We start from the raw sequence: 13,327 nt of genomic DNA, 5'->3' as shown, positions 1-13,327 counted from the left end.
ATTTTGGCTGAAAAGATTTTTTTAAAATATGGTCTAAGATATACATAAAAACTCTGCTTCTGAGCCTCTGGCTACAAAAGAATGAGACCACCTCTTAACTTCACCTATGCCAATAGTTATCCCTTTGGCAAAGAATAAAAGAATATAATGTGCAAATTTAAATAATATATGGCACTTCTATTGCTAATATTGGAGATTCTATGAACAAAATTGTAGTTTCTTATTTATCATAGAATCATAGAATGTCTTGGGTTGGAATGGACCTTAACAATCATCTAGTTCCAACCCCCCTGCTGTGGGCTGGGACATCAGATTGCTCAGAAATCCAGGTACAAATACATAGCACATTTCAGTCTTAATACCATATTTTAAATGAAGTCATTTGAATTCACACATTCAGTTTTTCCATCACAGATTCTCACATAATTATACAGTATTGCTAAGTGAACACTGAGAGCAAGGTACCTATTTTCTCACTTCATGCTGTGTATTTTTCTGTTTTATGTTTCAGTGTTCTTAGATTTACATTTAATGACTTTAAGAAATAAAGCCATCAGTACTTAAAAATTAAACAGATGTTAACAAATTCCTCCAATAAACTTCAAGATTTCTTATGTCAATATTCCATATAGATTAAAAATATTAACTCTTACATGCACAGAATCTAATTTTTTTTCCCCACTCTCCCAATTTCTTTACTGCAGGAGCACTTGGCTATCACCTTTCACCATCTGTAGCTGTGTAACACCCAAAGGTCATGTTAGGGGAAACCATTTTTTTAAAAAAATTCTAGGTATAAATTCAATTTTAATACACTGAATGAAGTTATTTAATCATCTCTCTCCAATTTAAAATTTCATCTTACAGTACAATTATTTTTGTGATTTTCATGATCTAGTTTTTTGCATGGAACTGAACCTGCTGGGTTTTTTTTTTAATTTCCAGAGTACTAGTTACTTTCTTCACAAATCAGGATTATTAATATTTCCACATAGAGTCTCACTAAGAGTAAGCTTATTATAAGCCTAATGTTACATTTCTCCTGCGCTGATATGTAGCCTACAACATTATGCAGGACCAAGTCTTTTAACAGTGCTTTCTGAAAATCCAGGTTAAAACAGTCCCTTGTACCACTCATTTCCCAGCAATGAAATGTAAACCAAGTCAGAGGCAGTTTTCCTCTGCCCCCAGCATGGTTGTACTTTACATGCAATTAGTTTTCATACAGACAACATTAGTAGAAATATTATACCATGTGAATCTTATATCTTTACAATGATTTGCGTTTTTTTTTTTCAAGTCTGGAACTCAGCTTTATTAGTCTGTCAACCATATCTTCAGAAAAATATGTTTGTATATTCAAAATCACTTATTTGCTGTCCATCCTTATTTACCATGTACATGTGAATACTTCAGTGATGAATTACATGAATGGCAAAATGCAAAATATGCATACATTTGCAAGCCTATCTACAGCTTTAAGAACCAGCAACTTAGTAACCTGGCTACTGAGCATATAAATTTCTTTTGTGACCCAAACTATTTCATATATTTAAAATTCTTCAAGTACTATTATATATCTCCAGCAGAGGAGAAATAAGAAAAAGAAAGTTAGGAAGAAATACAGTTTACCTCACATACTGCTTTACCTCACATACTTTTAAGTCTGTTTAAACAAAATTTTAATACCACAGCAAGTAAAAAAAAAAAAAAAAAGAAAAGAACCCCACTTTGAAAGAGACAATTGAGAACTAAGACCTACTACTGAATTTTATGGTCTCTAATAATTCTTCAATGACATTAAAATTGCTACTGTTTATTCCAGCAGCAAATGTGACATATAGTTTAACTGTGTTGGTTTCTTTCAAACTTTGAAGCAACTGAATTAACACAATAGGTCTCCAATATATTCAGATTATTGTTACAGTAACGTCACAACACATCAACATTATTTTTGATGAGTGGAAGAACATTTTTGAAAGAATCTTTACATCACTTGAGAAACTGCAATTTTTTTCCCTGAAAGAAAAAGTGAATATAATAAAAGTGTACTACCTTGTCACTTTACAGCTTGACTCAATCAGCTCATTTTCAATATCCAACACACTGGAAGGCAGGTTGTATTCCAAAGGTGAGGACATTCTTTTTAAACGCAGCAAGCCAGCACAGAACTTTGCTCCCATCTCCTCCAGTTCTCTTGTACCTATCTGCAATCCCTATTTTGAAAATAAGATTTAAAAATACAAAATAAGTACAGGCAGATGGACCTACACATACTGCAAAATAGCTCTTTAGGTTAATATTTTCTTATTTTATTTAATACATTCTCTTGCTTTAAAGATAAATTTGTAGAATAAACAAAAAATCAGATTTAAAATCAGATTTGTAGAATAAACATTTAGAGTATCAGAGAAGACTTGGGAATACCTACATGATTCTTTCAAGGCTGAACAGACACATCCACTTTTTTTTGGAGCTTCCTAGCCTACACTTCTAGCACACCAATATTAACAATCTTTTCCCAGTAGTATTGGAAGAGAGACAGAGATTATGTCTAGGTTCATAAATGTAAATTATTTTAAAACAAGAATTTAAAAGATTAGATTCCTCAATATAAATTCCATCAAATAGAATTTTAAAAAGGAGATAATTAATATCATAGCTGTGATCAAATTTATTGCTATGTTTTGACACATAAGTAAGACTACCTAAGGCAGCAGTTACTCCATGAGACAGATGTCTCTTCCCCACCTATAAGTTAGAGGCTACATGTGTTAATTCTGAAAACATTTATTCATGTATTTAGTAATTAAAACCAACAAAAAAATTCTCAAAAGCCATAGCTCTTTTCTAACTTGAACTACATAGCCAGGCATTTTCCTCTGCAAAGACTATTTAGAAGGTAGAACTTATGTAATACTCTCCAAGTTTACATATCTGATAAATCCTCCTGTCAGGTAATTCTGCATTTTTAATTTAGCCATAAGTGCAGTGTATATAGGGATATAAGCTCTGATTCAACTACTTTATAAAAAGACCATAATCTAGACTGAGCCTCAACGGTTATGTAATTAACTAGTACTAACTGTATATACTCTAGCAAATTCAGTGGCACAACTTCACTCAATTTCCCTCTATGAAATTTCTGTATCTCTGGAGAATTTTAAAGGACTTTAGCTTGGATCTTCTCAACCCCTTAACATACAGATTAGTTAAAAAGAAGCTCTGACAAAACAAACAGGGAAACAGAAGAGCCAGGAATTGGTGGTCAGCTAAGTCATCAAATACAAAAGTAGCAACAAAGAATGAAGTGGGAATTTTTTTACCAAACCTAGGAAAAAACACACAAGCTTTGTACGTGTTGCCACACTGACACTGCATTATGAAATGCAAGGTTTAAAAGAAAGTGTGTTGCTCTAGAAATGGTACAGCCCACACCAGCACATTCTCCATGTGCTCTTTTGAACATATTTTCTAGAAGAAATGTATGATTTTCTTCTGAGTTCTTTTTTGCCTTGGTACTCATAAACAAGGTGCTTTTCAGTAACAAGAAAGATAAATCTATATCCATGATTCTGAACAGTGGCATCCTCCGGCCAAATGGTACTGAAACCTGTTAGCAGTGAACAAGAGTTGAATATTTGAGTATTATTCTTAATAGTAATACTACTTACCTCTTTTATAATGCTTTTGTGCTGTAGGTTTCAAAGCACTTATTAATAAAGGAAGAATTATCCTCACTGTACTGATGGAGAAATGGAGGCAGAGAGGGTTGAAGCGATTTGCACAGTGTCTCACAGCATGTCACTGACCCCGCTGGGAAAGAAATCAATTCTCCTCACTCAGTGTAGTACCTTATCAAACAGAAGCCAGTTTTTTGGCTTTGTTTTGTATTTGTTTGCACGTCATTAACTTTCGAAGACCCCAATCATACCTGGGGCTCCACTATGCTAATCACAGGAAGACACAGTCCCAACCCCAAAGAGATTAAAATAACATTAAGGTCAAGAGGCAACAAAGTATGTAGAAGAGGAAGGAGAAAGGTAACAGTAATCTCACTGTTACACAGGTTACTAATGTGCACAACTTTACAGTTCAGAAACTTTTCCAGTTATCGTCTGCATTTGTTGCTGAAGAATTTATCGTTAGTTGGCAGGTTCCTCATAGGCAATATATGTCTTACAGAGTGTCTCTAAGTTGAAAAAGGACAAGAGTACAGCATGAAGGAAAGTGCAAAGACAATTGTTATAAAGATAAATAGCGTGCGCATGTTCTGTGGCTGCTATTTTTAGCACAGCAGAATGAGGATGTAACTAAAGAGAAACCTAAATAATGCAGACTGGAGGTGGTTAACTGGGAAACACCTGAATGATAAATTTTGAACTTACTACACCGAAGGGTCTACATAACTGTGGTAAAAGCCTCATGCTAAATCTTGATTCGCTTCTTTCATTTCTTTTAATCATAAGGGAGAATGTAGTATCACACAAATGCCAAATACCAAATTTCTTAATTGATTCTTTCATCAGCCAAACCTCTTCATTGCCATGAAACAAGATCTGAAGTCTGGTTCAGGAAGTCATCATCACCATCATCAGTTGCCCTTACTAAGGGACCTGAGGTCAAACTCATTTTCACCGAAGCCTTGATTACACTCCTTTTCTTTATCTTTTAGTGATCTTCAACTGTTGCTCTAGTACCTTTAACTGAGGCCTATTAAAGTTACTTACATGCTACAGGCATTGCTTTTAAGCTCAAGCCATCTCAGTGTAGCTTCTTTTTTTTTTAAACTAAATTTAATTTATTTTTTCTCTACATCTTATACAACTATCTTTCTTTTAGACAGTAAAATTCGAGGTGGAGAGTTGAAGTCTTCCTTACTAAGCATGTAATGAAGGTATCTTCATATCAATAGAATATTTCAGTGATTAAATTTGCCACTTGAAAGCAAAGATACAAAAACAAAGGCACATCAGGCAATGACCTCAAGTGGAGATGAATATTCCTGTAATACATACTTAATAAAAGGAAAATAGCCATATAAAGATTCAGAGAAATCAACTGGTCAGTAAAATATCATGTATATCTTCTGATTTCTTATTCAGCAGAGGTTACAAAGACATACTCATTTCTGAGAACTCAAATTCTAGAGACTGAAAAATCATGGTTACTGAGAAATTTGTTAATCACATCTTTATTTCCTGAAGTCTTCTCTTTATGTGCATTGTAAGATTGGCAGGTAACAAAATCTTTTCAGTTAACTTAAAAATCAAGCAATACTTCCAAATGTATTAATCTTCAATCAGCAAAGACGTTGACTTCTGTTTCAGGTGGCATGAATCATTGAAGACATTGTTCTTTTGTCTGGCATCTTAATTATGCGCCATAGTAGATCCTGGATAATCCTTTCACCTGAAAGTCTGTTTTTCCATATCCTGAATCACAGATGACTGACCTATATTTACAGCACTTACTGTCAAGAGACTACAAAGATTTCACATGACCAGCTCAAAAAATTTGCTTCTAGAGACAACTCTATCACCAGAGATCCTAAATAGAGGTAAGACTAGCTAACTGCAGCTCAACAGCTTTCTGGTGGGAAATAGTCTAAATTCATCATTGTCCAAATAAAATAAATCAGAATAAAAAGAAAAATTATGCTCCACTTTGGCAAAGACTCTGTTTTCTTCCACAAAGAACCAAATTGTTAAGTAATCCTCTCCATGCTTTGAACAAAATTCATCTAGTGAAGTGTTTCAGACTTTTATGTTTCCATCGCTCAGATCTGAACTCTCATGTCCCTTAGGGTGGGAAGTAGGAGAGAAGGGAATTTCTGCAGCTCAACTTCTCTCTGTTTTGAAATAACATATTATGACATATGTAATCTAATTTGTACAGTAAGTTTATTGACAGATTTACTGGCCCTACTCCTTCCACAAAATAAATCTCAAAAATAAACCAAACAACACAACGAAAGCCCCCAAAAAACCCTGAGCTTAAGCCTTTTCTTCTCCTTCATCTTCTCACTGCAGAAATACAGCTCTTTGAAAGTGCAGTCACCTTGACTTTTTAGATATATTTTCTTATTAAGTCTGAGCATTACCATAGTGAAGAAAAAAATTAAGAATCTTCCTGTATCTTCAGAAGATGACTAAGAGCTCACAAATTGCTTTGCTCCATAAAATGAATGACAGAACAGTGATTTAGTTTCATCAGTTAGTTTATATGGCATAAAAGAATGCTCTTCCCTTGAGTAAATGATTCTTCCACAAAATTCAGCCATTTTTTTATTTCCTTACTGAAGAATAGCTTTGGAGGTTTTCAAATCTTGAAAGTTTGTCCACAAAGCATCTTCAATTCACTTTTCTAAGAATATTTTCAAAATTTCAAAATAAGCAAACTGGATGATTTATCTTTTTCTAAAGCTCTATAATAACCTTTATCATCTGAGTAATATTCTGACAACAGCAGGAATGTATCTGTTGTTAATTGACAAAATGTAGTACTTACAGGCCTACTGAAATTCCCAACAAAATATCTGTCTTTCTACTCTATAGGGATATAAGCACAGATGTTGGAGCATACATTAATATACTAAATATATCTTGTTTCAACTCTTTTTTGTTGTTTCTGTCCTACCCAGCCTTCTAAACCTCTTTCTGTCAAGCACCTTATTTGAGGCCTGTGATCATTTTCTTGATTAGCATGCCTAAATTCAATTTTCAAGCAGAGGAAATCCACTCCTTCCGTGTATGCTGTCTAGTAGTGAGAAACTACCAACACAATCACCTTTTGTTTTCAGATACACAGCCTTTTTAACACTTTTCAAGGAGAGAAAATGAAAACAAATTGTAAGCCAAGAAGCCACAAAACCATGTGAGTTCAGAGGTGATGTGTAATTTGTAGTGCTGGTAAGCGGGTATGAATGAAAGTGTTTTGATTTGTAAACCTGTTTCCCCAGCTATATGGGAAAATTCTGTAAGGGACATTGCTAAATACCTGTTGAAGAACCATGATCTGCCATGGTGAAGTCCAAAATTGCCATATGTAACAGAAAATTTTACTATAGTATTGGCATATACTACTACACAATCCTAATAATCTGTTGGACAGAACACTTCTGAGTTTTTTTAACTGCATGCATACACATGTGATACAAGCAATGATTAATATTATTCTTGTTAAAACAGCCCATAAGCATAACTGCTATGCAACCTTCAAGGATGAAAATTTTATCACTTCATCCTAACACTAGCCTACCCAGACCTTAAAAGGTTTCAAAAGCTTAAAGCAAGCAAGAATTGAGCAAGCAGGGTTACAGAAGAAGATACCAATGCAAAGGGAAGAAATTAAAAAGTAAGAAATATTAACTGATGTATCCTCTTACTTTATACTTGCCCTGGTCACACCCACATAAAGTGCTTTCCATTGTGTAGCTCCTCTGTACTCCTATCTCTCTCCAGACAACAACTCGTGCTGTAGATTCCTTGGACTTTTCCACTACAAAGCTGCAGCTGCCCATGCAGAATGCAGGGGCAGTGTGACTCAGGATCTTGGGGAGTGCCTGCAGGACAGCAATTTGAAAAAAAAACAGTGATTCTTTTTATTTCTCATATGGATGGAAGTGAAGAGGGACCATGTAACCACAAACCATTACCAGAAAATTTGGTGCAGAAACAAGAAAGAAACAATTCTCCATCTTGAGTTTTCAAAACTCAGTGTGTTCAAGTAATAGTGTCTTCAGGCCTTTTCCTAGTCTTTAAAATCCCTTTTTACAGGTTCAGTCACTAAAATTGTTAGTCATGTGAATAAGGATCGGGATACAGGAGAATTCTTCTTCAGCTGATCACCATCCCTCCTAACTCACCAAGCTAAGTTTGCTCAAATTAAGTGTACCACATACTCCACAGAAGTATTTAATTCAACTGCAGACTGTTTCAGAAATCTCATTAACAGACATAACAAAAGCAATATTTTAGTAACACATAAAATTCATTTGTATTCAGCAAAGCACTTGATGCATATTTCACTTCAAGCATGTGAATCAAAGTTCAGTTCTGTTTACATGACAGTTTCAGTGAGAAGGTCATGCAAATATATATATTTGACTATTGCTAAATGACTGTTCTTTCCAGTTTTTATTTGTGTCAGTTAAGACAAAACACATGACTGCTTCAAATTTATTATTTCAGTAGTAATACATAACCCATTAGTGCAAGCTTGCCCAAACATTTCATTCCACCTTTTTGAAAATGAAAGGCTTTTCCCAACAACCCTTATTGACTACTGTCTTTTGTGCACCATAGCAGTGCATGCTGAAGTGACAAAAACCCACATAAATGTGTTAGAGCAGCAGACATGACTGGCATCTGGCTCAACATCCAGGCAATCACACAAGATAATCAAGAAGCCACAGATGATTTTTTTTTTTGTGAGGGACATTTAAAGAGGAAAAAAAAAAAAAAGAACGTATCTGTACTCAAGGAGGCATAACAAATGTTTTTACATGCATTTACATGCTTTTGAAGTTTAACTCTGAATCTTTTCAAAAAAACACGGGGCCCGCACACATATAGGTTGCACAGGTTTGCGGTTCCCATGAGGCAGCATTGGAGGTAGAAACAGAAGAAATAGGTAACACTCCAAGAAACACATAATTCTCTAAATTTTTTACATTTTTGAAAGCTTATACAGTGCAGAGGATGTGTTTGTGCAAGTTTATTATATATACCTAATTAGGGGCACATGTCTTAACTACACTATATATACAGGAATAAATAAAAAGGAACCTTGAGTATTTCCATATCCAAAAATAAGTATTTCTCAGAACAAGTCAGTTTCTTTTTTGCCTTGTTGTTAGAATATTGTTTGCCATGACACAATAACTTGCTTTTTAATCTGGTAATTACAAATGCAGAGAAGCATATTTTCCATCTATTTTCTATAAAATATCATTAATTACAAAAGAAAACCCATAAATGTTGATGTAAAGAAACAAAAAAATAAAGCACTATAATGTTTAAAGTTTCATGAAGTGTACTTTCAAATACACTCACAAACTAAAAAGAGGTGATTTTAAATAAATCTGTTTATGCTATAGAGTCATTATTTGCATAGGACAGGATCAGGAAAATATTTGAAAAGGATGTTCCAAAGCCATGCCAAATAAAAGGTACGGATGTCAAACTCACCCTGTAAGCAGGGTCTTCCATCAGGTCACAGGAGGCAGCATTAACATTTGTATGCCACATTGTCTCTTTGATGCTGCAGCCATACATAAATACATTCTTTTTACGAGAATGACCATGATAATCACAGTAGACCTATAATAAATAAATAAATCATTTGGCAAAATAAACTCAAGGCATATGGAATAAAAAATTTTTAAAATACTTTTATTTGTACTGTTAAACGTCCCAAAGAATTAGGCAACACAATCCTTTGTATAATTAACTCGCATTAAGACAAAAAGTGTGTGATTCATCTAAGGAAGGTTTAACCTTCTAGCCTGACTAATGTAACAGATTTACATCTACAGGTTTGCAGAAGACCAGTTGTCCAAGTCAAATTCAACTGTGACATGGTTTACAAGACCATATCAAAATGTTTAATTTATAGACTAGCTACATAGACAAAGTTAAAGAGATTCAGAATTGCTTACACACACATACTTACCAAAGGCAAACGTTTTATAGCAGCCAGATATTGCAGTAACCCTTTAGCATGGTAAATAGTGGGATGCAGATCTGGATTTGGATTTTGCCACTGTCTGTTTAAATCTTCTCCACTTAAAGAGCAACGGTGGCTATTGTGGGGGGGTGGAAAAACGCATGATGTAGTCTGTATTATCATACTTTTAAATAAGCCTCCCCCCCACCTCAAGTTTTCCTCATCAACACTGCTTCTTTGGAAGGAGTCTGGCAAGAAACAAACTTCAATTTTCTAACATGCCAAATAATAGAAATGCTTGGGGTATTTTAAGCTATGCTACAGAAAATCTAAAATTAAATTAGAAGTAGCCTCTTAGGTGAAGCCAGCTGTAATATTACTTATTTGCTGTTGAAACTGAAGGCTTGCAATTCTATCCAAATTCTATCTCAAAATCAGTAATTTCATACATATGGTGTCTTCTGTAATTTAGAGACTAATGTCAGCTAGAAATCTAATACTCAAAATGTGAAGTTGTTAGGAGACAAGGAGCTGTGAGAAAAACAAGGACAAAAAAACCTGAAACAACTGAGGAAACAAAGAGATCATATCTGTATTCAGTCAGCTATCAGCAACAACTTTTAAACTTGCAGGATTTCATGATCATGCAGTCATCTTCACATTTGCCTTTAGACTGTGTCTGCTGGGACAGCCTTCTTAATGGTCCCTGTACCCTGAATTATTCAATTACATGTATTCTAGTATACACATTCTTTTGCATATATAAAGACAAGGTTCTACTGAAATCTGTAGTTAGATTTACTTTTGATATTTTGTTCACAAAACCTTTTAAAATAGTACCTATAGTAGATGAATAGAAACTGTAGCTTCACCATAGCAAAATTTGCATTTCACATGAATTCCCTGCAACCAAGTAAATGTAGAGTGCTCAATGTTTACTTATAACAGTTCCAACAAGTTCTGAAATACCCATTAAATTTATTAAGAAAAGTGTGGTAATTGAAATAACTACTATCAATAACTTCAGTCAAACCAGGATACAATATTGCCCTTTCTCTTGCACACCTATCAACTTCCACAATTTAAAAAAAATATGTAAAAGGCTTTCTCAAATATACGGCACTTTATTTTTTCATGTAGACCATGAACTTGTTTAGCTATTCCTAAATGCAGGTGTGGTCTCATATAACACTCTTACACAAATCCAAGACAGAGAGACAATTAAAATTTCATGTCAAATCACATAGGGATGATTATCATCCATGAAAAACTGGAAATATTTTTGTAAAACTCAAATTTGTAAAGGAAAATAACTGCCTTTTAAGAAGCCAAAAATTCTAGCAATATTGCAAGTGTCAATTGCTTTTTTATCAATTATGTATTGCATTTGTACCGTTGCCCAATTATTTTAATTATTTATTTTTAAATATTGATGCACATAATTAGAGTAGAGGTTAAATATTTGTAAATAAATATATGCTTACTTTCCATTGATGACACCATCTGGATTGAGCATGGGAATAATTTTGAAAATGTAAGATTCCCGTAAACTCTGCGCATTTGGACTATTGCTCATAAGGTATTCCAGTGTTCCCTTCATAACCCAGCTTGCATTAGTCTCTCCAGGATGCACACGAGCAGAGAGGAATATATAAGGACGATTCTCTAAAAGAGATATCCATAGAAATTGCAAAATATGATTTAAGCTAAATAAACAGTTCATTGATTGGAAAAAGAACCAATAGTCCACTGCATTTATAACTATGCAAAAAACATTTATAAGTTGAGTATTACTGAGTACCGGTATTATTGATAGAGCTTGACACAACATTTTTGAAAGGACTGCTAATTACAGAACTATCACAATGGAGCTTTAAATTTGATCAGACAATTACACAACTAATTTGAGCTGGCAGTTATGATTCAACTTTCATGACTTTTTCCCCAGTAGGTGAACAAACTGAGGTGGACAAACAAATCAGGAAATGGCAAAAGTTCACTTCAAAAGTTCACTTCAAATCACAGTAGCTAGATGTTAGCTTTATGAAAGATTTTTTTGACAAGCTAATAACCTCGGCATTTTAAGAAAAAAGTTAGTCATCCAGTATTCTTTTCCAAGAAGTGCTGTCTGCAAAATGTAATGTACAAACCTAGGAGCAAAAATTTAAAATACATTAATATATTAATGTACATTACATTAATATACATTAATATATTAATTAATATATAAATATATAAATATCTTTGTTTCACTATCACAAATAAGTATTATTAAATACAAAACAAATCCTGAATACTGATACCTCTCAGTGTCACAAAATTCATTAATTAACCTTATTTTACATTGCTATTTTTACACTGCACAGTGGTTAAGACTAAATTTTTTCCACAAATACCTAGTTTTACATTTTCAGGTTATGAGAAAGAGGCATTATACTTACTGAACTGACTGATATGTTCATAGTAATTGGACTCTGGCATGGCTGTAATAGTGACTAATGGACAGCTGTTGCCAGCCAACGTCTCACAGAGAACGTCTTGCCGAAAATATATCTGTTGAGGATTGTGCATAGATTCCAGCTTCCTAAGATGCATCTTCATAACAAAAATAATGAAAAAATACTTCAAATTCTTTGCAGTAACATATGACAGCATATTTCAAATGTACTATTTAACATATCTTTCTTTTAGATGTTCTAAATAATGTTCAAATTTCCAGGATAATTGTGACCATGAAATACCATTTTCAACATCTCTGACCGACTGAACACTTCTCTTTACAGAGTCTGGTTTTCTAACTGCTTTGAGAAAGAGGAAGGAAAAGAGGATAAATTATTGTACACAGATGGTACTATAAGGGTACGTAGAAAGTAAGAACCTCTGCTTCATTAAGGTTATCTGATCAGGGACCTTTTCGCAAGAAGAGGTAATAAGTAAAGAACGAATCAATACACGGGAACAGAGAGCCGAGATGTAACGGCAACCATAGCAAAGACTAAAGTCACCAGTCTCTCTTTGAACAGGCCATTAAGAACCTACAGACAAAGACTGGGAGAGAGTCACCTGATAAACAAGGAGGAGCCTGAGAGTCACCTGGTAAACAAACTGAACAGTATAATTTGGCACATTCAAGAGGTGGGTGTTGGGGGTGTGGTACCATGCAAAACTCAAGCACCTGATTCCTACAGTATGCCCTTAGCCATCTCTGCACTGCCTTACTCTCTACCCTGTGCATCCAAGTGCTGTGTGGACTAGTACAACTAAAAGGACAGATGTAAGTCAATTTGGGGTCAACAGCTGGAATGCACAAGGGTCTCAGCATTAGTAGTTGGAAAAGCCAACCTATTGGGACCTTCTCTATGGGTACCACAGGCTGTGTCCCAAATCCCAGCTACTGCTGGAATTAAAGCAGACTTCAGAAGCTGGAGTTGTAAGCACTCTTAACTCCTAAACAGGGGTGTCAGCAAAGAACTAAACAGTGGTGTCTGCAAAGAAGCAAGGGGATGTCTCACTGCCAGCGACTGCAATGGGTAAAGGTCTTGGTATACAATCACTGAGGCAAGGACAGTGTGTCCATCAAAACATATGTGGTGGGACAATAAGGGTTGAGTTTCTCAGTGACAACACCTAAAGCAGGAACAAGACCATGTGCCTGGTA

At 34.6% G+C, this 13,327-nt stretch overlaps 1 protein-coding gene across 7 annotated transcripts in view; it reads right to left on the bottom strand.

The window, feature by feature from the left end:
• AGTPBP1 (ATP/GTP binding carboxypeptidase 1) overlaps window positions 1-13,327 on the bottom strand; it is a 76,697-nt gene that overhangs the window by 25,425 nt on the left and 37,945 nt on the right. For 4 of the 7 annotated variants that reach the window (XM_072922687.1, XM_030258859.4, XM_030258858.4 and 1 more), the window contains 6 exons: window positions 12,111-12,264; window positions 11,154-11,334; window positions 9,676-9,805; window positions 9,192-9,323; window positions 7,388-7,564; window positions 2,056-2,216 (listed from right to left, as the gene is read on the bottom strand). In XM_072922687.1, the coding sequence (XP_072778788.1) occupies window positions 2,056-2,216; window positions 7,388-7,564; window positions 9,192-9,323; window positions 9,676-9,805; window positions 11,154-11,334; window positions 12,111-12,264 (935 nt within the window). Of the gene's footprint in view, window positions 1-2,055; window positions 2,217-3,674; window positions 3,855-7,387; window positions 7,565-9,191; window positions 9,324-9,675; window positions 9,806-11,153; window positions 11,335-12,110; window positions 12,265-13,327 lie in introns of those variants that run through there. The other 3 variants (XR_012053166.1, XR_012053165.1, XM_072922689.1) reach the window with 3 other exon arrangements.

The sequence above is a fragment of the Taeniopygia guttata genome, chromosome Z (genome assembly GCF_048771995.1).
Source record: "Taeniopygia guttata chromosome Z, bTaeGut7.mat, whole genome shotgun sequence".
In the NCBI taxonomy this organism is placed as follows: domain Eukaryota; kingdom Metazoa; phylum Chordata; class Aves; order Passeriformes; family Estrildidae; genus Taeniopygia; species Taeniopygia guttata.
The sequence above is the reverse complement of the archived record's forward strand: the minus strand, read 5'-3'. Positions and strand labels throughout refer to the sequence as shown.